This window comes from Ranitomeya imitator, chromosome 7 (assembly GCF_032444005.1).
Source record: "Ranitomeya imitator isolate aRanImi1 chromosome 7, aRanImi1.pri, whole genome shotgun sequence".
Taxonomy (NCBI): domain Eukaryota; kingdom Metazoa; phylum Chordata; class Amphibia; order Anura; family Dendrobatidae; genus Ranitomeya; species Ranitomeya imitator.
The window spans coordinates 69,687,748-69,709,574 of NC_091288.1; the positions used below are offsets into that span (position 1 = coordinate 69,687,748).

A 21,827-nucleotide genomic window follows, 5' to 3' on the forward strand; every position below is an offset into this window, starting at 1 on the left:
GAGAGTGCCAAGCCAGCGTAAAGAGACATATAGGCCATGCAATGCTCCTCTGGGAAAACGATATATGCAAATTGTCTCTTCAGAGAGGAAGAGGACTTAGAGCTGTAGCGACAACTACTGGAAATAGCAATCCGAAATGTCAGTATTGGCTCTTTAACTAGTCTTGTCACATGAATCTGATTTGCCTTTTATCCTAAATCACTTGGAAAGACTTGTTAAAGGGTCAATATTGACTTTTAGGGTATGTGCACACGGTGAGTAATTGGCAGCGCTTTGGACGCAGCACATGTCCACTGCGTCCAAAGCGCTGCCGGCTTTTGAACACAGGTGAATCCACATGTGTTCATTGAACTGAGCGAATTCACTGCATCCAATACATTGTACGGGTGATATTTATCTTGTGGAGGCTCGCGTCTCAGCAAGATAAATTGAGATGCTGTGGTCTGTAAAGACTAGCCACATGTCCATCTCCACAGGTGAGCTGCGAGCGTCAGTGCACACATTTTGGACATGGGATTTCTTGACATTCTATCCACTATGCTGTAAGATCTGGATGCTGCGGGTTGGATGCTGCACAAGTTCGCCAAATCCAACCCGCAGCGCTTACTAACCATGTACATCTACCCTTAGGATTGCTACTTCCAACAGGGGGCACTAGAGTTTAAATCCTTTCTATCTGAAGAGGCAATTTGCATATTTAAAAGGGTTATCTGGGACATTTCTTATTTTTCAATATTGGGCTAATACTAAAAGACAGATCATTGCTAAAGACCAGCCTGTTCTACACAGCAACAATTTCTTCTGGCTCTGAGTGGTCACAAACCGCTCCTGCCAGTGATTCCCCTGCTTCTTCTGATGTCACATTGACAGAGCAGCTACTTCTCTTCCACTCTGCTCTGATGACAGAGAGTCTCTGCTGATGTCATGCCGATTGACAGCCAGCTCCCTGCTACCTAACTACTGTCAGTCAACATGACGTCTTCAATGACCCCCCTATGACAGAGCGAGAGACAAGGTGCTGCTATTTTGATGAGAAGTGAAATAAAGGGTGGAAATTGCTGGCTGTGTTGGCAAAGATTATCCCCATGCAGAAAAGGCAGGTAGCTAGTAAACGCCTGTTAATTTTTAACCCCATACTCACAAATAGTACAAGTCCTGGATAACCCCTTAAATTTCCCAAAATAGCATTCCATAGTCTATAAGTCTCCTCTCGCAAGACTTTTCCACATCAGATGCCTCTCACCCAGACAAACAAGATCTCTTGTTTTGCACTGAGGAGGAGTAAATAACACAAAACATGCATCTGCAAAGTGTCTAATTTGGTTTCAACCCTAAGTCATGTGGCAAGGCTCACTAAAGGGTGAATATAGATTTTTAGGATTGCTACATCCAATAGGTGGCACTAAAGTTTAACCCCTCTTCCTTTCTGAAAAGACAATTTGCATGTTTATGGAGAAAGAGTGGCCTCATCCATAAATAGACTAACCATAGTGGATGCGTTCAGATAAGTACAGCATAACACAAATGTGAGAGTTATGACTGAGCGATGAAAGTCAGAAGCAAAGTGTTATGTTATTGTAACGAGATAGCGTGTACATTTCAGACTCTGTGATAGCACAAGTCTGGGATCTGCCGAGCTGAGAAATGCTTTGGGGAGAACACGAGACATGCATTGAGGTATTGTTGGCTTATCTGTCAAGACACCTGGATGGTTCATTAATAGCAAACAGCTCACAACAAAATGAATGTGCTCAGGATACCGACAGAGAGCATGGATCTTGTTTAACAGTCTTCACATCCGAGTATACAATATTAATAGGGAGAAGAGAAGAATTGGAGGATTGCCATGGGAGACTGTGCCATTAATTTACTCTGTGCATTGAGGCTGTTTATGCTAAATGAACACTCGCTGGAAAGAAGGGGACAATTATTTACTTACTTGAGTTTTCAGCCGCACACATTCCGGCATAGCAGCGGACAAAAGTGGGCACGTAACGCTAGTCTACATCAAGGTGCATATGTCTACATACAGAGTGGACCTAAAAACATACAAAACTTTATTATAATTCATAAGGAAGACTATCAATCTTTACACTAAACAGAGTATCATAATCCCAAATGTTAAGAGCAATGAGAGTAAAGGTATCTTTACTAAATATTATTACTAAATAATAAGCCAGTAAATATTCAGAACGAAATACAGTAATGCATCTAAGGAACTCTTATATCCTGATCCAAAGTCAATAATGAAAGAACAGTGTTCACTGAAGTTGTGGAGACACGTACGCCGATATATCTAGGCGGCCCGTTCGAGAGGCGAAATGTTTATCATAAGAGATGTAATCACTTATTATGCAGTGTACAAATATGAACAAGCTATCTATACAAGCTATAAAATTAATGGCAGTGCAGCAGAGATGTATCTGTCAATACGACTAATTGTGATGATATTTGATGATCTGCCATTTGCAATTAATTAACCCTGCTGTTGTCTTTGGTCTGGGGAGACCGATTATGAACTTTGGTATTTTTTGGGGGTGTTCAAGATGTGGTTCTGAAACTTGTGGTTGATTGACTTAAATGAGGATGGGTCGGTCTGCCACGGGTTTCAGAGCCGCATCTTGAATATTTTAAAGAATATTGAAGTTCGAGGTCGGTCGTTTTTGACCGAAGACAACAGCAGGGTTAACATTGCAGTTCCATTAATTGAGGGAATTTAACCTAAGGAATCACATATCAGCCACTAATCAGATCCTTTTGTTTTTTATGTGGATGTTGCACACCCTGATCAAGGGATGTTTCTGTCTCCCCAGACATTGCAGAAAAATGGAGATCCTGGCTTTACCATAGTGATACGCCATTGCAGACTTTGTGCTGCCGCTTGACATGGCAGGCCAGGACCCCGCGAAGTAGAGATGAATGAGAGAGATCAGAGTTTCAAAATAGAATTTTCTTTGCTAAGTAAACTGGTGAAGCGTATACACATCAGATAGCAGGCGTAACACTTAAAGAACACAACTTCTTCACAATCCAGAGGCAGGAACTTTATGGTTACACATGGCAGTACATTTCTTCTATTACATGTTGTACTGAACAAACAGATCACAAAGGGAACCTCCATCTTCCCTTGAATATGCCGCCTGACCTGAGGTGTATTGCTATAAACTCTCGCAACCATTCTCAACTTTCAATTGATGTGGGCCACAAGCCCCTTGGTGTGCCACTGCATCTTCTATTCATCGTAGGTGGACTCATATCCTAGCCTGAACATCTTCTCCATGACCCTCAGAAGCAAAGAAAAGACAATGTGGGCATATACCCTAATGAAAATAAATCAGTAAAAAAGCAAGTGCATTAAATAATTAACATAGGGTATTTAGTAAACACTGTTTTTGATTAAAAAAAGCATATAGCCGTCCCACCGCGACAAGGTGTACCCAACTGGGACAGTAACTACACTCTCTAATGTATACCTTGTCGTGGTGGGACAGCTTTATGCTTTTTTTGATCAAAAACAGTGTTTACTAAATACCCTATGTTAATTAATTAATGCACTTGCTTTTTTACTGATTTATTTTCATTAGGGTACATGCACACAATGTTTTTTCTTGGGTTTTGCTATTTTCCATGGCCAGTGTGAACATGCCTTTACATCAGAGGTCCCCAACTCCAGTCCTCAAGGCCCACCAACAGGTCATGTTTTCAGGATTTCCTTTGCATTGCACAGGTGATGCAATTATTACCTGGGCAAGACTAAGGAAATCCTGAAAACATGACATATTGGTGGGCCTTGAGGACTGGAGTTGGGGACCCCTGCTTTACATCATGCATGTTTTCAAGTCATACTCCGGTTCAGTTATTAGGTTTGTTCCATGACCCTCAGGTTTGGCTACACTTCCACTTCTTATCTAGAATAGATAACGCATGCAGTAGGCCTCACTTTCCTGAGATAAGGAATCCATCTGTCTCTTGATACTTTGTTTAGGTCAGGACATGCTACCCAAGTATGGTCTCCCTTCTTGGCACACATAACCCTTTTTAATGCAGGTCTGTGAACAACAGGACCATAGGACCCTTCATTTTCAATGCCTTTCCCTATCTGCTTCACAAACAGGAAACCGAATTTCTTGGGCACATTTAACTTCCTCCATTCATGGGCTTGCCCCAATAGTTAAAATTGTCCACTGGTCGGCTACGTGTTGCAAGTCACAAAATAGATAAAACAACATTCAAAACATGGAAGTGCATTATATTACTGTAAATCCTTCAGGGGGGAGGTATTGGTAGCTTTTCCACTCCTTTACACTATTGTAGTAGTTCATTTAATAAAATATGGTAATTATTAATATGATTAGACTTGTATGGGCCCACAGGGAACAAATGAATCCCCTGGTGTATCCCTGTGCATGAGATCCCTGCCATTACTTTACTCACTATAGGCAGCCGTAATTCCAAGTACCACCTGACAGAGGCACCGAGGCGGACACAGACAGAAGTGGGCCCCTGTACAAGAACAGTACATGGGCCCATTGCAGTCCAATAATGTCTTTGTACTAGAAGGAACTGGGCTCCATTATCTTATGAGCACCTCTGCTGCACCATGGTATGACCATCCCTGAGCTGCAGAATTTCATGACCTTCTGGGATTTGTAGCTTTCACAGATTGTATGGTTAATTGGGATTCATGAATATCCCCCCACATGTAATTTATATTTTGGTATTCATTTTGTCTATTCAGCAAAAGACACATTTTTTCTCTGACTTGGCAAATATGGCAAGCAAATAAATGTTCATCATAAACATAATGATATAATGAAGTGCACAATCATCATTGAAGCACTTACGTATTTGCATTATACAACACTGGAGTAAATGATCATAATATGTTTTCTAAATGGACCTGGAATAATGAGTTAGCATTTGCTTGATACTTGCTACATTAAACCTTGGATATGCTATGAATAAAAGATGATTATTAACAATGATTTTTCCGTTTTGGTTTGCCAGCAATTCTCTGTAGACCCATAAAATATATAAAATATAACTAACACATTCTTTCTATTTGACGCAGACATACATTCACTATATGACAGCTATGTATTGTATTGTATGACAGGGCATGATGTACCTGGAGGAACGTCGCTTGGTTCACAGAGACCTTGCAGCAAGGAATGTGTTGGTGAAGTCTCCAAACCACGTGAAGATCACAGACTTTGGACTAGCCCGTCTACTTGAAGGAGATGAGAAGGAATACAATGCTGATGGTGGCAAAGTAACCATTTCTTAATGCCTTATTCTTGATGTTGGTTAATATTACATATCCCTACTGGAGTTATTACACTTAAAATTGTGCTATAGTATTGACACGCACCCACAGGATCTCAGAAATTAAATTTTATCCATAAGGCAACTTATTCTGGTTGATTGTTCTTCACCTCCCCCGCCTCATGAATTCACTCCTAAAAAGAAAACCTCAAATCCCTCTTGCTCAAACTGGACAGACTGCCAGCTCATGGTGGTCTTGCAAGCAGGTTCAAGGACGCAGTAGCGCAGGGAATGCAGAGCAAGGGTTAACAACAATGTGGTTTAATTTATAACAATAATGAACTCCTGGCAGGGAGGCAACAGATAATTAACAATAGAATTATGGTATAACACAACAGTCATGTTATTAAACTTCACTTATCGTGACTTCTCTGTTCCTCAATCGCATGCATGAGAGTTGTAATACCAGCAACGGCCAGTCCGGCGTCCTCAAACATAACCCACCAACATGCGTCACCAGTTATGCCCAATGAGCCCCTAGTCCATTAATCTATAAAGCCAAAGTTGGTAATGCCGTGGAAGTCTCTATCTGGGGCATGCTTCGCCGCACGCCTGTCAGCAAGGGGGGATACAGCTCACGATCCTGCGTCTGGCACTCACTTCTCAATGCGAGCACCGCACACTGTCTGTCCGAGCACCCGAAGCTCTACGCGCTCACTGGTTCTGCGGTGCCCTCACGTAACCTCTGCCACATCTCAGCTCCACACCCTCTCTCTTCTCGCAGAGCGCGATGCACACCTGCTCCTTTCCCTACCGCAGGGAAACTCGGCCTTTTTCACGCTTCCCGCGCTCTCTCCTGTCTCACCATGCCCCCTCTCACCAGGTTATGGGTACTGTCCAGCTCCCCATTCTTCCCCTCGGCAACACTGGATGCAGCCTCGACGGTTCTGGACCAGGCATTGCGCAGGTACCCGCAGCCCAGTCTTCCTCCTTACAGTCTTGTGACACATCAAATTATACACTATGGAGCTGTGGATGATGAGAAGAGAGGAGCAGAGTGAAGAAATAGGAAGAGAGAAATAGAAAGATTGTGCTGCGCTCTCTGACAAGTTCCTTGAAAGTACAGTTACTCTTTCACTACATTCAACTTTGCTGATGAACAATATAATTCAGAGGCACAAACAAGCCTTGTAGCTTTTTATCAAACCACATGATACAGCATGGCATTATGCCATTATGTAAGTGAAGACAATAGGCACAGTGCCTAGGCTTTATAAGTTACATGCTATTGCACCAAAAAAAAACTCTAGTCTACCAGGCCTTATGTTAGGTCCTTAAAGCAACTGCAGTAGTAGATGAGTCCCAGATGACCTTTCAAGGAGCCACTTTGTAAATAAATCAAGTGTGATTACTTTGAGCAGTTAGAATGTGTCTTTTTTTTGCCTAAAATAGCCTTATTAAAATCTGAGTACAGGGTGGGCCATTTATATGGATACACCTAAATAAAATGGGAATAGTTGGTGATATCAACTTCCTGTTTGTGGCACATTAGTATATGGGAGGGGGAAAACTTTTCAAGATGGGTGGTGATCATGGCGGCCATTTTGAAGTCGGCCATTTTGGATCCAACTTTATTTTTTCCATTGGGAAATGGGTCATGTGACACATCAAACTTGTTGAGAATTTCACAAGAAAAACAAAGGAGTGCTTGGTTTTAATGTAACTTTATTCTTTCATGAGTTATTTACAAGTTTATGACACACTCATAAAATGTGTTTAAAGTGCTGCCCATTGTGTTGGATTGTCAATGCAACCTTCTTCTCCCACTCTTGACACACTGATACTGTTGCAGCACTGCAGAAGAAATGCTAGCACAGGCTTCCACTATCTGTTGTTTCAGATGCTGCATATCTCCTATCTTCATAGCATAGATAATTGCCTTCAGATGACCCTAGACAAAAGTCTAAGGGGGTCAGATCGGGAGACCTTGGTGGCTATTCAACTGGTCTATGACATCCAATCCACTTTCCAGGAAACCATCTTGCTGGAAAAACTCAGGGAACGTGCCATCTTCAGGGAACATGCCATCTTCTGTGCATCTTCAGCCACTGATGTTTCTTCATTAGTGACAGCTTTCTTGCATCCACATTTTGGCAAATCTTACACTGAACCTGTTTCACGAAATTTGGCAAGCAGTTTGCTAACTGTAGCATGGGAAAAGGGTGGTGTCATTGAAATCTGCTGTAATGACCCAGGTACTGCGTTCACCAGACATCAACACAATTTCTATCTGCTCCTCACTTGTTAACCTCTGTGACTTGTCAATGGCTGTAAACAAAGAGAAACTTGTAAATAACTCATGAAAGAATAAAGTTACGTTAAAACCAAGCACACCATTATTTTTCATGTGAAACTCTCAATAAGTTTGATGTGTCACATGACCCTCTTCCCATTGAAAAAAATAAAGTTGGATCCAAAATGATCTACTTCAAAATGGCTTCCATGGTCACCACCTATCTTGAAAAGTTTTCCCCCTCCCTTATACTAATGTGCCACAAACAGGAAGTTGACATCACCAACCATTTCCATTTTATTTAGGTGAATCCATATAAATGGCCCACCCTGTACATATATCTATATAGGTTTCCTGCGCAAAATGTTTCTTGATAACTGATTGTTCACAAACGACAATAAAAAAATTATAAACTTATTTTAATTTTCTCTAAACAGATGCCAGTTAAGTGGATGGCACTGGAATGCATTCATTACAGAAAGTTTACTCATCAAAGCGATGTCTGGAGTTATGGCAAGTATCATATTTTCTGCAGTGTTATATTCATCAGTTAGATTCAATTCTGGAATTTAATGACAGGGGAAGGTAATCTTGTTTTTTGTAGTTGGCCATATTGGTGTAATAGCAAAAGCTGTAGACTTATACCGGAGGGTCCATTCTAGTGGTGTCAGCACTCGCGTTTCTGGGGATCACGTGAGATTGTTACATCACAGCCTTGCGCCCAATCAGTGCTGGCATCACTATCCACGCCTTCAAACTCTCATTTTCTCTTGATTGCTTATATGTCCGAAAGTGGGGACAGTAACACCAGTGATGACTTGGCACAGGACTTATGTGATATAACAACCTCACGTGAGTCCTGTGAACACAAGGGCCAACATCACTGGAATGGTGCCGGCACCAGAGGTGAGTATATATGTTTTTACGTTAAGGGGGTCAAACATTCAAATTGAGAAGAGGATGCCCTAGTAGTGGACAACCCTTTTAATGTATGCATTTGCTATAGACCAGAGGTGCACAATGTGCAGCTCGGGGGAACTGTAACACAACTGTCTGCATTCCTGCATGGCTTTCCATCCTGCACCCTGCAGGGACATTGATGTACTCACCACTCCAGGCCATGCAGTGAGCTCCTAGTCCTCTGCTTGCTGTGTGCAGTGAGCTACTGGTCCTCTGCTTGCTGTGCATGCTTAAGCTGCCCACCAGTTCTCTTCTTGACTCTTATAAAGACAGTGCCCAGATTCCTAATGTGTCCCCAGCCTATTGCTGAGAAGCACTTGGTACTTTAGGCACCTCCACCTGTTGGGAGGGACCTGAGCAACATTCTCTTACAGTGTGTGTGTGCAACTACTGAGTTGCCAGGTCCTTTCCTTTCCTGTCCCTGCCCTCCTGAGGGCTGAACACCCAATCCTGAACCCTGAATTTCTACCTGTATCTGATCTTTCCTGTTTCCGCTGCCCTGGGGACTGAATACCCAGGCCTGAACCCTGAACCTGTATCTGTGTCTGTTGTTGTCTGAATTAGGACCAAACCCTGAGCCTCTTTGTATCTAAGTCTGGATCTTTTCCTAAATTCCCTGTGTCTGAACCTGTACTTATCAACAATCTGTTGTCTCTGTGCAACATTAGTAGTTTGTGTGTACTCTTGCTACTTCATTGTAAGTACTTTGAGTGAGTCTGGCTATTGCTGTCCTATGTGTACCTGTCCCTGAATTGGGTTTGTGCAAATTTGGTCCTGTCAGTCCTGTGTGTACTTGTCCTTACCTGACCCAGTCTGTTTTATGTGAACCTGCTCCTGTCTGTCCTGTGGGAACAAGCAGTTCCCTGTCTGTCTGCACTTGCGGTCCAGTACCCTCTTTCCAGTTCTTCCTGACGCTGTTCCTGTCCATCCTGTCTGAACTGGGTCCTACCCATTCCAGTCATACTTGCCAGTCACCCAGTTCTTCCTGAAGCTGTTCCTGCCCGTCCAGTCTGAATTGGGTCCAACACCTGCATGCTTGTCTATCAGTCTTGTCCTTCATCATCACCATATCTCATTGAGGGTCAGCTGCCATGTGACCGAGGTCAGTACTGGTGTAGGACCTAGTCATGCCTCCCCGGGCTCTCCTTACATCACAGCACTGTCTGTTGCCGTGAATCTGGGGTCAGTCTTGGGAAGGCACTTAGTCACACCCCTCCAGGCTCTCCTCGATCCACAGTATAATGGGACCACGATCCACGCTCACCATAAACAGTCCGAGTGCGAGTATAACAGGGACACATTTGGCCTGTGATGCCATTCCATGTGACCCACAGCCACCTCTGACTCCTATGCATTAAGTAACTCTCATAAACTATAACGATAGCTGTGCTCATTGTATGGTCGTCTTGACTCTATTTTCTGCAGTGCTAAATGGGGATGCAAATAACTTTTTAGGGTTCAGATGTAACATACACATTCCAATTTTATGTGGTCCTTGTTGTGAGCGGTATAATCAGAAAATTTGGCACTTAGATCAAAAACGGATGTGCACATTTTCTCTTTTGTACTGTGCAAATTGCCTCTTCAGAAATGAAGAATACTAGAACTCTTAGTGCCACTTATTGGAAGTAGCATTTCTAAATATCAATATCAACCCTTTCTTGGACAGTATTTTGTTTTCTTTTGGTCATTTTTTCCAGAATCCATATTTTGGTGATAATGTTTGTTTTATGCCCAATGTAAAAAAAAGTTCAATCTCCCTGATTGTCTGAGTGCTGATGATTCTGCTGTAGACTGAAATCTGCAAAAGGCCAAAAATATTTTGCAAGAATTTGCCAGATTGGTATTTTAGCAGAATCCATTCTTCTGTCCGCACACAGTTAACTGGTTCATGGATGTGTTTTATCAGCAGACCAATCTCATGGACCTTAAGTTGTGGATTTTATTTTTATATTATTTAGAATTGTTACTAGTGAGATGAAGATAAGTGGTTATAGGAAAAAAAAAATTCTGCAAATTTGGGTAATGGACTAAAACATATTTTCTAGGTGTCACCATATGGGAGCTTATGACGTTTGGTGGAAAGCCCTATGATGGAATCCCCACACGGGAAATCCCTGATCTCTTGGAGAAAGGAGAACGACTTCCTCAGCCACCTGTGTGCACCATTGACGTCTATATGGTTATGGTGAAGTGTAAGTAATCAGTGTACCTGGGTAGTTTCTAGTGAATTGTAGGGGAAAATTGTCAAAGGCAAGACCTGAGGGCATCCTAGAATGTGATTCAATCCGTACTGGGACCTCCACCAAGTGTAGAATTCCTTTATTGAAGTTAATCCAGTTCAAAGTAGAGGAAAATCTTGGAACCTTCAGACACTTCTGGAAAGGAGGACAGCTCATAGGTAGATGTATGGTTACTTTAAGCCACATGTTTCAGCACCAAAGAGGTGCCTTCATTAAACCATATAATTGAAAATAATTATTTCATATCAGAACATTAGTAGGATTTCCATTTTATACATACAATATAGACCATAATAGCAACGTAGGATCACTTAAAGACCACTTTATAGGCGAAAAGTAGAACAAGGGTGAAATGGGGTAAATATATTTTTCTTTTCTTTTTCTTATCCTTCTGTTAACTGAAACTTTGCAAACTGGGTTTCTGAACCCTGTGCCTGACTTTTGAAGCCTACTTGTTGATGGGAAGCACATGTTCAGTCTTGCTGTTTTTTTTTTTTCTAGCATCTGCTCTATTAGTTCTCAGTCTGTGAATTACGTTTGCGTGGGGAATATAGAGGTGTTAACGAACTTCACTTCCTACATCCCCATCTGAATGTTTGACAGCTCAAAGCATTAAGAGAAAAAGCATAGTATTATTTCACGGCATGAAATATGTCAGAGTGTTACATTTACCTCACAGAGAAATATTATGAAATGTAGATACTATAGACAATTCATGCGTGTAATTATGGCATGGGTTATACACAGGTGCAAATATGGCTAGCCTAGCAATTTTTTCTTTCCTAGTCATTAGCTATAGTGATCAGCGAATATACTCGTTACTCTAGATTTCTCGAGCACTCTCGGGTGACATCCGAGTATTTTTTAGTGCTCGGAGATTTTGTTTTCCTTACCGCAGCTGAATGATTTACATCTGTTAGCCAGCATAAGTACATGTGGGGGTTGCCTGGTTGCTAGGGAATCCCCACATGTACTATATCTTTTATACCATTATCAATTACGGTAGGTTGAGATATTAATATGATCTAGATTGCTGTCCTGGTAGCATACCTAAATATCCTGGATAAATCATCAGGAATTTACCGTGTAGGAATGTTGATGTTTCAGTCTTAGTGCCCTTCATCAGGATAAAACAGAGGAAGTGTTGCCTTCTAATTTTGTGAATGATAGAAATAGAAAAAAGAATGATTTCTTCCAAATAACAAATTTACCGCTGCTATATCTAACAAACTCTGCATTACTGTATGTGGCAGTAAGTAATCCCTGCTTGGTATATGATACAGCTCTCCGTATATAGTGCATGGAGCATCTTAGGTTTATCAGGCCACGCAGTGCTGTATTCACTTTCTGCAGTATACAGGATTACAGCAATTCAACCAAAACATATATTTTGGGGATAATACTTATGTCTCCCACTATATAATTAGAGAACTACAGCAAGTCACTTGTCTCCTGAAGTGTGTCTCTCCAGCCCATTCAATCTCATTATAAGCAAAATCCCCCTAGAGCTTCTGGCTTCATTTAAGTGCGATTAACGCCTCGCTCCTTTAGAGATGTCCCTTTTCCCTATCTGGTTTATCCTGAAAGGCCACCGCATCGCAGTACCAGAAACCTGTGACGATGAATGAGCCTGTTATTAAAAGGAGACTTTTTGCCAGTGTATGTTCATGATAAGAATGCAGAGTGTTGCAATGCCCCCTGCTGACTCCAGATATCCCGGGGAGCTGCATATATATGTATCGCTACAGCAAACAGTCAATAGGAAAAAATGCCTGACCTTGCATTGTGCTCTCTGTGTTGGAGCAACAAGGATTATTACTAAATTGCAAGAACCACAGTTTTTCTTTGTCAGTTTACCATAAGCTAGAATACATCAATGCAACGTAGATAGAATTTTTGATATACATAGGCATTTATAACATTGATCTCCAAAAATATGTGCCACAAGAAACTGAACAGTATGAGATGAAGATATTCGGTTTTCTGAATTATCCCATGTCGGCAGGGCTGCTAGTGGGAATTTTGGGGCCCCATACTGGCAAAATTTTCAGGCCCCCTGTTGTGAGTTCTGTTTTTGGGCTCCCTCTGGTGGTTACTGATGGTACTGGGTGACTTGTGTTCTCTGCGGTCTCTGGTGTCCACCTGTTCCATCAGGTTATGGGAGTTTCCTATTTAACCTGGCTTTTTTGTCATTTCCTCGCCGGCTATCAATGTAATCAGCGTGTCTTTTTACCTCTGCTCCCTGCGTCTGTTATCTTCAGGACAAGCTAAGTTTTGATTTTCCTGTTCCACGTTTTGCTTAATTTTTGTCTTAGTCCAGCTTGCAGATATCTGATTCCTTGCTGTTGGTTGCTCTAGTGGGCTGAAATTACTCCTCATGTTCCATGAGTTGGCACATGAGTTCAAGTAATTTCAGGATGGTTTTTTTTTAAGGGTTTTTCGCTGACCGCGCAGTTCACTTTTGTATCCTATGCTATCTAGCTTTAGCGGGCCTCATTTTTGCTGATTCTATTTTCATAACTACGTATGTGCTTTCCTCTCATTTCACCGTTATTACATGTATGGGGCTGCTATTTCTGTGGGGTGTTTCTCTGGAGGCAAGTGAGGTCTGTGTTTCTTCTTATAGGGGAAGTTAATCCTTCGGCTGGCGCGAGACGTCTAGGAATCATCGTAGGCACGTTCCCCGGCTACTGCTAGTTTTGTGTTTAGGTTCAGGATCGCGGTCAGCTCAGGTTCCATCACCCTAGAGCTTGTTTTGTTTTTATTGCTTGTCCTTTTGTGATCCCCTGCCATTGGGATCATGACAGTATAGCCGGCCCGGAAAAATTGGTCATCGTTTTGGCTGAAGTAGGAGGAAAAGTAGTCTGAGGAAGTTTTTTTTTTTTTTTTTTTTCTTCCCCTCCTCAGTGTTTGCTGCCTAGCCTTAATTGCAGCTTGACTGCTTCTTTCCTCCTCTTAATCCTTGAATGGCTCTGACCACTGCTGTTTATCATGGACGTCCAGAGTTTGGCTTCCAGCCTGAATAATCTTGCTGCTAAGGTTCAAAATATACAAGATTTTGTTGTACATACGCCTATGTCTGAACCTAGAATTCCTGTCCCAGAGTTTTTTTCTGGAGATAGATCTAGTTTTCTGAATTTTAGGAACAATTGCAAGTTGTTTCTTTCCTTGAAATCTCGCTCCTCTGGAGACCCTGCTCACCAGGTCAAGATTGTTATATCTTTCCTGTGGGGTGACCCTCAGAATTGGGCATTTGCATTGGCACCAGGGGATCCTGCGTTGCTCAATGTGGATGCGTTTTTTCTGGCATTGGGTTTGCTCTATGAGGAACCTAACCTAGAGATTCAGGCTGAAAAAGCTTTATTGGCTCTCTCTCAGGGGCAAGATGAAGCAGAAATATATTGTCAGAAATTTCGGAAATGGTCGGTGCTTACTCAGTGGAATGAGTGCGCTCTGGCTGCAAAATTCAGAGATGGCCTTTCTGAGGCCATTAAAGATGTTATGGTGGGGTTCCCGGCGCCTACAGGTCTGAATGAGTCCATGACTATGGCTATTCAGATTGATCGGCGTTTACGGGAGCGCAAACCTGTGCACCATTTGGCCGTGTCTTCTGAACAGGCACCTGAGATAATGCAATGTGATAGAATTCAGTCCAGAAGTGAACGGCAAAATTATAGGCGGAAAAATGGATTGTGTTTTTATTGTGGTGATTCAGCTCATGTTATATCAGCATGCTCTAAACGCACAAAAAAGGTTGATAAGTCTGTTGCCATTGGTACTTTACAGTCTAAGTTCATTCTGTCTGTGACGCTGATTTGTTCATTATCATCCATTTCCGTCGATGCCTATGTGGATTCAGGCGCTGCCCTGAGTCTTATGGATTGATCATTTGCCAATCGCTGTGGGTTTAGTCTGGAACCTCTGGAAGTTCCTATTCCTTTGAAAGGAATTGACTCTACACCTTTGGCTATGAATAAACCTCAGTACTGGACACAAGTGACCATGCGTATGACTCCCGTTCATCAGGAGGTGATTCGCTTCCTGGTACTGTATAATTTACATGATGCTTAGTGCTTGGTCTGCCATGGTTACAAACTCATAACCCAGTCCTGGACTGGAAAACAATGTCTGTGTTAAGCTGGGGATGTCAGGGGGTTCATGATGATGCATCTCCGATTTCTATCGCTTCATCTACTCCTTCTGAGGTTCCGGTATTTTTGTCTGATTATTGGGAGGTTTTTGAGGAGCCTAAGCTCAGTTCGCTTCCTCCTCACAGGGATTGCGATTGTGCTATAGATTTGATTCCTGGCAGTAAATTCCCTAAAGGTCGTTTGTTCAATCTGTCAGTGCCAGAGCATACTGCTATGCGGAATTATGTTAAGGAGTCCTTGGAAAAGGGACATATCCGTTCATCTTCGTCCCCTTTGGGAGCAGGTTTTTTTTTTGTGGCCAAAAAAGATGGTTCCTTGAGGCCTTGCATAGATTATCGTCTTTTGAATAAGATTACAGTCAAATATCAGTATCCTTTGCCATTGTTGACTGATTTGTTCGCTCGCATTAAGGGGGCTAAATGGTTCACTAAGATTGATCTTCGGGGTGCGTATAATCTTGTGCGGATAAGGCAGGGTGAAGAGTGGAAAACCGCATTTAATACGCCTGAGGGCCATTTCGAGTATTTGGTGATGCCTTTTGGACTTTCTAATGCTCCTTCTGTCCTCCAGTCTTTTATGCACAATATTTTTCGTGAATATCTGGATAAATTTATTATCGTGTATTTGGATGATGTTTTGGTTTTTTCTGATGACTGGGAGTCTCATGTTCAGCAGGTCAGGAAGGTGTTTCAGGTCCTGCGGGCCAATTCTTTGTTTGTAAAGGGTTCTAAATGTCTCTTTGGAGTCCAGAAGATTTCTTTTTTGGGGTATATTTTTTCCCCTTCTACTATTGAGATGGATCCCGTCAAGGTTCAGGCTATTTGTGACTGGACGCAGCCTACATCTCTTAAGAGTCTACAGAAGTTCTTGGGCTTTGCTAATTTTTATCGTCGCTTCATAACTAATTTTTCTAGTGTTGTTAAGCCTTTGATGGATTTGACTAAAAAGGGTGCTGATGTTGCTGATTGGTCTCCTGCGGCTGTGGAGGCCTTTCAGGAACTTAAGCGCTGGTTTTCTTCTGCTCCTGTGTTGCGTCAGCCAGATACGTCGCTTCCTATTCAGGTTGAGGTTGATGCTTCCGAGATCGGAGCGGGGGCGGTTTTGTCACAGAGAAGCTCCGATGGCTCAGTGATGAAGCCATGTGCGTTCTTTTCTAGAAAATGTTCGCCCGCTGAACGGAATTATGATGTTGGTAATCGGGAGCTTTTGGCCATGAAGTGGGCATTTGAGGAGTGGCGTCATTGGCTTGAGGGTGCTAGACATCGTGTGGTGGTCTTGACTGATCACAAAAATCTGATGTACCTTGAGTCTGCCAAGCGTCTGAATCCTAGACAGGCCAATTTTGTGGTTTCATACCTGCCAGGTTCAAAGAATGTGAAGGCGGATGCTCTTTCTAGGAGTTTTGTGCCTGACTCCCCTGGAAATTCTGAGCCCACTGGTATCCTTAGGGATGAGGTGATTTTGTCGGCTGTCTCCCCAGACTTGCGACGTGCTTTGCAGGAGTTTCAGGCGGATAAACCTGATCGTTGTCCGCCGGAAAGACTGTTTGTTCCGGATAATTGGACCAGTAGAGTCATCTCCGAGGTCCATTCTTCTGTGTTGGCAGGTCATCCTGGAATATTTGGTACTAGAGACTTGGTGGCCAGGTCTTTTTGGTGGCCTTCCTTGTCGAGGGATGTGCGTTCTTTCGTGCAGTCTTGTGGAGTTTGCGCTCGGGCTAAGCCTTGCTGTTCTCGGGCCAGTGGATTGTTGTTACCTTTGCCTATCCCAAAGAGGCCTTGGACGCACATTTTCATGGACTTTATTTCGGATCTCCCTGTCTCTCAAAAAATGTCCGTCATATGGGTTGTGTGTGACCGCTTTTCTAAGATGGTTCAACTGGTACCCTTGCCTAAGTTACCTTCCTCCTCTGAGTTGGTCCCTCTGTTTTTTCAAAACGTGGTCCGTTTGCATGGCATTCCGGAGAACATCGTTTCTGACAGGGGATCCCAGTTTGTGTCTAGATTTTGGCGGACGTTCTGTGCTAAGATGGGCATTGATTTGTCCTTTTCGTCTGCATTCCATCCCCAGACGAATGGCCAGACGGAATGAACTAATCAGACTTTAGAAACTTATTTAAGGTGTTTTGTTTCTGCTGATCAAGATGACTGGGTTTCCTTTTTGCCGCTTGCCGAGTTTGCCCTTAATAATCGGGCTAGTTCTGCTACCTTGGTTTCTCCTTTCTTTTGTAATTCGGGGTTTCATCCTCGTTTTTCCTCTGGTCAGGTGGAGCCTTCTGATTGTCCTGGAGTGGACATGGTGGTGGATAGGTTGCATCGGATTTGGAGTCATGTGGTGGACAATTTGAAGTTGTCCCAGGAGAGGGCTCAGCAGTTTGCTAATCGCCGTCGCCGCGTGGGTCCTCGACTTCTTGTTGGGGACTTGGTGTGGTTGTCTTCTCGTTTTGTTCCTATGAAGGTCTCTTCTCCAAAGTTCAAGCCTCGGTTCATCGGTCCCTATAGGATCTTGGAAATTCTTAACCCTGTGTCGTTTCGTTTGGATCTCCCGGCATCGTTTGCTATTCATAATGTGTTCCATCGGTCGTTGTTGCGGAAGTATGAGGTACCTGTCGTTCCTTCGCTTGAGCCTCCTGCTCCGGTGCTGATGGAGGGTGAATTGGAGTATGTTGTGGAGAAGATCTTGGATTCTCGTGTTTCCAGACGGAAACTCCAGTATTTGGTCAAGTGGAAGGGTTATGGTCAGGAGGATAATTCTTGGGTGATTGCCTCTGATGTTCATGCTGCCGATTTGGTCCGTGCTTTTCATAGGGCTCATCCTGGTCGCCCTGGTGGTTCTCGTGAGGGTTCGGTGACCCCTCCTCAAGGGGGGGGTACTGTTGTGAGTTCTGTTTTTGGGCTCCCTCTGGTGGTTACTGATGGTACTGGGTGACTTGTGTTCTCTGCGGTCTCTGGTGTCCACCTGTTCCATCAGGTTATGGGAGTTTCCTATTTAACCTGGCTTTTTTGTCATTTCCTCGCCGGCTATCAATGTAATCAGCGTGTCTTTTTACCTCTGCTCCCTGCGTCTGTTATCTTCAGGACAAGCTAAGTTTTGATTTTCCTGTTCCACGTTTTGCTTAATTTTTGTCTTAGTCCAGCTTGCAGATATGTGATTCCTTGCTGTTGGTTGCTCTAGTGGGCTGAAATTACTCCTCATGTTCCATGAGTTGGCACATGAGTTCAAGTAATTTCAGGATGGTTTTTTTTGAAGGGTTTTTCGCTGACCGCGCAGTTCATTTTTGTATCCTCTGCTATCTAGCTTTAGCGGGCCTCATTTTTGCTGATTCTATTTTCATAACTACGTATGTGCTTTCCTCTCATTTCACCGTTATTACATGTGGGGGGCTGCTATTTCTGTGGGGTGTTTCTCTGGAGGCAAGTGAGGTCTGTGTTTCTTATAGGGGAAGTTAATCCTTCGGCTGGCGCGAGACGTCTAGGAATCATCGTAGGCACGTTCCCCGGCTACTGCTAGTTGTGTGTTTAGGTTCAGGATCGCGGTCAGCTCAGGTTCCATCACCCTAGAGCTTGTTTTGTTTTTATTGCTTGTCCTTTTGTGATCCCCTGCCATTGGGATCATGACAGCCCCCCTTGAGACTTCGCCCAGGCTCCACACAAGCTCCGCCTCCATTGTCCCACGGCTAACTCTTGGAAAAACTCAAGTTCTCCACCATGTCCCCACCAATCAAATATTAACAGTTCCCATCAAACACCAGATCACATTCATAACCAGCAGCTTTTGTTCTGGCCAAAATAATTTTTAAGCTGCCACCATGACACGGTAGACTCTTTTGGCATGGCCCTACTCTACTGTCAACTATGAAATATAAATAGATTTTTATGTATTTTGCTTTAAGGGAATAAGTCACATACATTTTTTTTAAATGACCATTAATACCACATACAAGGGACAAATATAGGCACACCATGACCAGACCACATATTACCACCACCTAGTGAATGAATAATACCACATACAAGGAACAAATGCCGCCACACCATGGCCAGACCACGTATTACCACCACATAGTGACTGAATAATACCACATACAAGGAGCAAATACCGCCACACCATGGCCAGACCACATATTACACCACATAGTGACTGAATAATACCACATACAAGGAACAAATACCGCCACACCATGGCCAGACCACATATTACCACCACATAGTGACTGAATAATACCACATACAAGGAATAAATACTGCCACACCATGGCCAGACCACATATTGCCACCACATAGTGACTGAATAATACCACATACAAGGAACAAATACTGCCACACCATAGCCAGACCACATATTACCACCACATAGTGACTGAATAATACCACATACAAGGAACAAATACAGCCACACCATGGCCAGACCACATATTGCCACCACATAGTGACTGAATAATACCACATACAAGGAACAAATACTGCCACACCATAGCCAGACCACATATTACCACCATATAGTGACTGAATAATACCACATACAAGGAACAAATACCGCCCCACCATGACCAAATCACATATTACCATCACAGTGACTAAATACTACAATACTGACCATTATTAAAGAAAAACACAATACTAAGTGCCATTGTACACAGGAACTCTGTATTTACTGTCACTGTAATGCAGTGATCACTGGTGATATTATACACCAGAGTTATTATTTTATTATTATTATACATTTTTATAGCGCCATTTATTCCATGGCGCTTTACATGTGAATACGGGGCAAATATAGACAAATACATTAAACATGAGCAGATAACAAGGCACACGAGTACATAAGGAGGGAGGACCCTGCCCGCGAGGGCTCACAGTCTGCAGGGGGTGGGTGAGGATACACTAGGAGAGGGAAGAGCTGGCTGTACGGCTGTTCAGTAGGTTGAGGATCACTGCAGGCTGTAGGCTTGTCGGAAGAGATGAGTCTTCAGGTTCTTTTTGAAGGTTTCTATGGTAGGCGCAAGTCTGATGTGTTGGGGTAGAGAGTTCCAGAGTATGGGGGAAGCACGGGAGAAGTCTTGGATGCGGTTATGGGAAGAAGAGTTGAGAGGGGAGTAGAGAAGGAGGTCTTGGGAGGATCGGAGGTCGCGTGTAGGTAGGTACCGGGAGACCATGTCACAGATGTATGGAGGAGACAGGTTGTGGATGGCTTTGTATGTCAGTGTGAGGGTTTTGAACTGGAGTCTCTGGGCGATAGGAAGCCAGTGAAGGGCTTGACACAGGGGAGAGGCTGGGGAATAGCGGGGGGACAGGTGGATTAGTCGGGCAGCAGAGTGTAGGATGGATTGGAGTGGTGCCAGAGTGCTAGAGGGGAGTCCAGAGAGTAGGAGGTTGCAGTAGTCGAGGCGGGAGATGATAAGGGCATGCACTAGCGTTTTTGCAGTGTTGCGGTCAAGGAAAGCACGGATCCGGGAAATATTTTTGAGTTTGAGACGACAGGAGGAGGCAAGGGCTTGGATATGTGGCTTGAAAGAGAGGGCAGAGTCGAGGATCACCCCGAGGCACCGGGCGTGTGGGACTGGGGATAGTGAGCAGCCATTGACATTGATGGATAGGTCTGGTGGAGGGGTAGAGTGAGATGGGGGAAAGATGATGAATTCTGTTTTGTCCATGTTCAGTTGTAGAAAGCGAGCAGAAAAGAAGGCTGAAATGGCAGACAGACAGTGCGGGATTTTGGTAAGCAAGGAGGAGAGGTCAGGTCCGGAGAGGTAGATCTGCGTGTCGTCAGCGTAGAGATGGTACTGCATACCGTGGGATTCTATGAGCTGTCCTAGGCCGAAAGTGTAGATGGAGAAGAGTAGGGGTCCTAGAACAGAGCCTTGAGGAACACCGACTGACAAGGGGCGAAGTGAGGAGGTGGTGTGGGGGAGGGAGACACTGAATGTTTGGTCTGTCAGATATGACGAGATCCAGGAAAGGGCCAAGTCTGTGATGCCAAGGGATGAGAGGATTTGTAGCAAAAGGGAGTGGTCTACAGTATAGTATATAGTATATATAGTATATAGAGTTCTGTATATAGTCTCAGTATACAGGTAATAACAGTGATCACCGGTGACATTATAGTCAGGAGCTCTCTCTAAAGTGTCAGTGTACAGGTAATACAGTGATCATCAGTGATATTGTACACAGGATCTCTGTATATAGCATACAGTGTGTAGTGTCAGTGTACAGATAATACAGTGATCACTAGTGACATTATATACAGGACCTCTGTATATAGTATACAGTGTATAGTGTCAGTGTACAGGTAATACAGTGATCACCAGTGCCATACATAGGAGCTCTGTATAAAGTGTCAGTGTACAGGTAATACAGTGATCACCGCTGATAATGTACACAGGAGCTGTGTATATTGTGTTAGTATACATATGTATATAGTATACAGTGTATAGTGTCTGTGTACAAGTAACACACTGTCTCACCAGTGACGTGTCTAGCTGAAGCCCTTCACCTTTGCTTTTCTTCTTCATCCAGCACAGACTGCCATCACTTCTTCCAGCCAGGAGTCATCTCTGCATAAAATAACACAGTTACATATAGCACCGCTTGCAGAGCACATTCCCCACTTTTTCCCTTTCCTCTACACTACACATCTGATACAGAGGAGCACCCACAATCAATATGTGAATGGTTATTATGCAACCCACCATTCCAAATAAAATTATAATCCGCCACTGTGCACCCACTAACTATAAATAGCCACTTTCCCCATTTAATATATAAATGAATTAGCACTTGTACTCTTTCCCCCAATTCACTGCCAGTCACTTCATCCTCAACGCCCCCACTATGTACCTCCCACTCGAACCCTAACTCTGATTCATTATATTTACATGCCCCTCCCACCCCAATTCATCGTCATGTCTTTCTCTCC

At 43.3% G+C, this 21,827-nt stretch overlaps 1 protein-coding gene across 2 annotated transcripts in view; it reads left to right on the plus strand.

Annotated features, from left to right (window-relative positions):
• Positions 1-21,827, plus strand: part of ERBB4 (erb-b2 receptor tyrosine kinase 4) — a 1,426,503-nt gene that overhangs the window by 1,279,719 nt on the left and 124,957 nt on the right. For both annotated transcript variants that reach the window (XM_069733421.1, XM_069733420.1), the window contains exons 21-23: positions 5,117-5,272; positions 7,996-8,071; positions 10,567-10,713. In XM_069733421.1, coding sequence (XP_069589522.1) covers positions 5,117-5,272; positions 7,996-8,071; positions 10,567-10,713 — 379 coding nt within the window. The remainder of the gene's footprint in view (positions 1-5,116; positions 5,273-7,995; positions 8,072-10,566; positions 10,714-21,827) is intronic.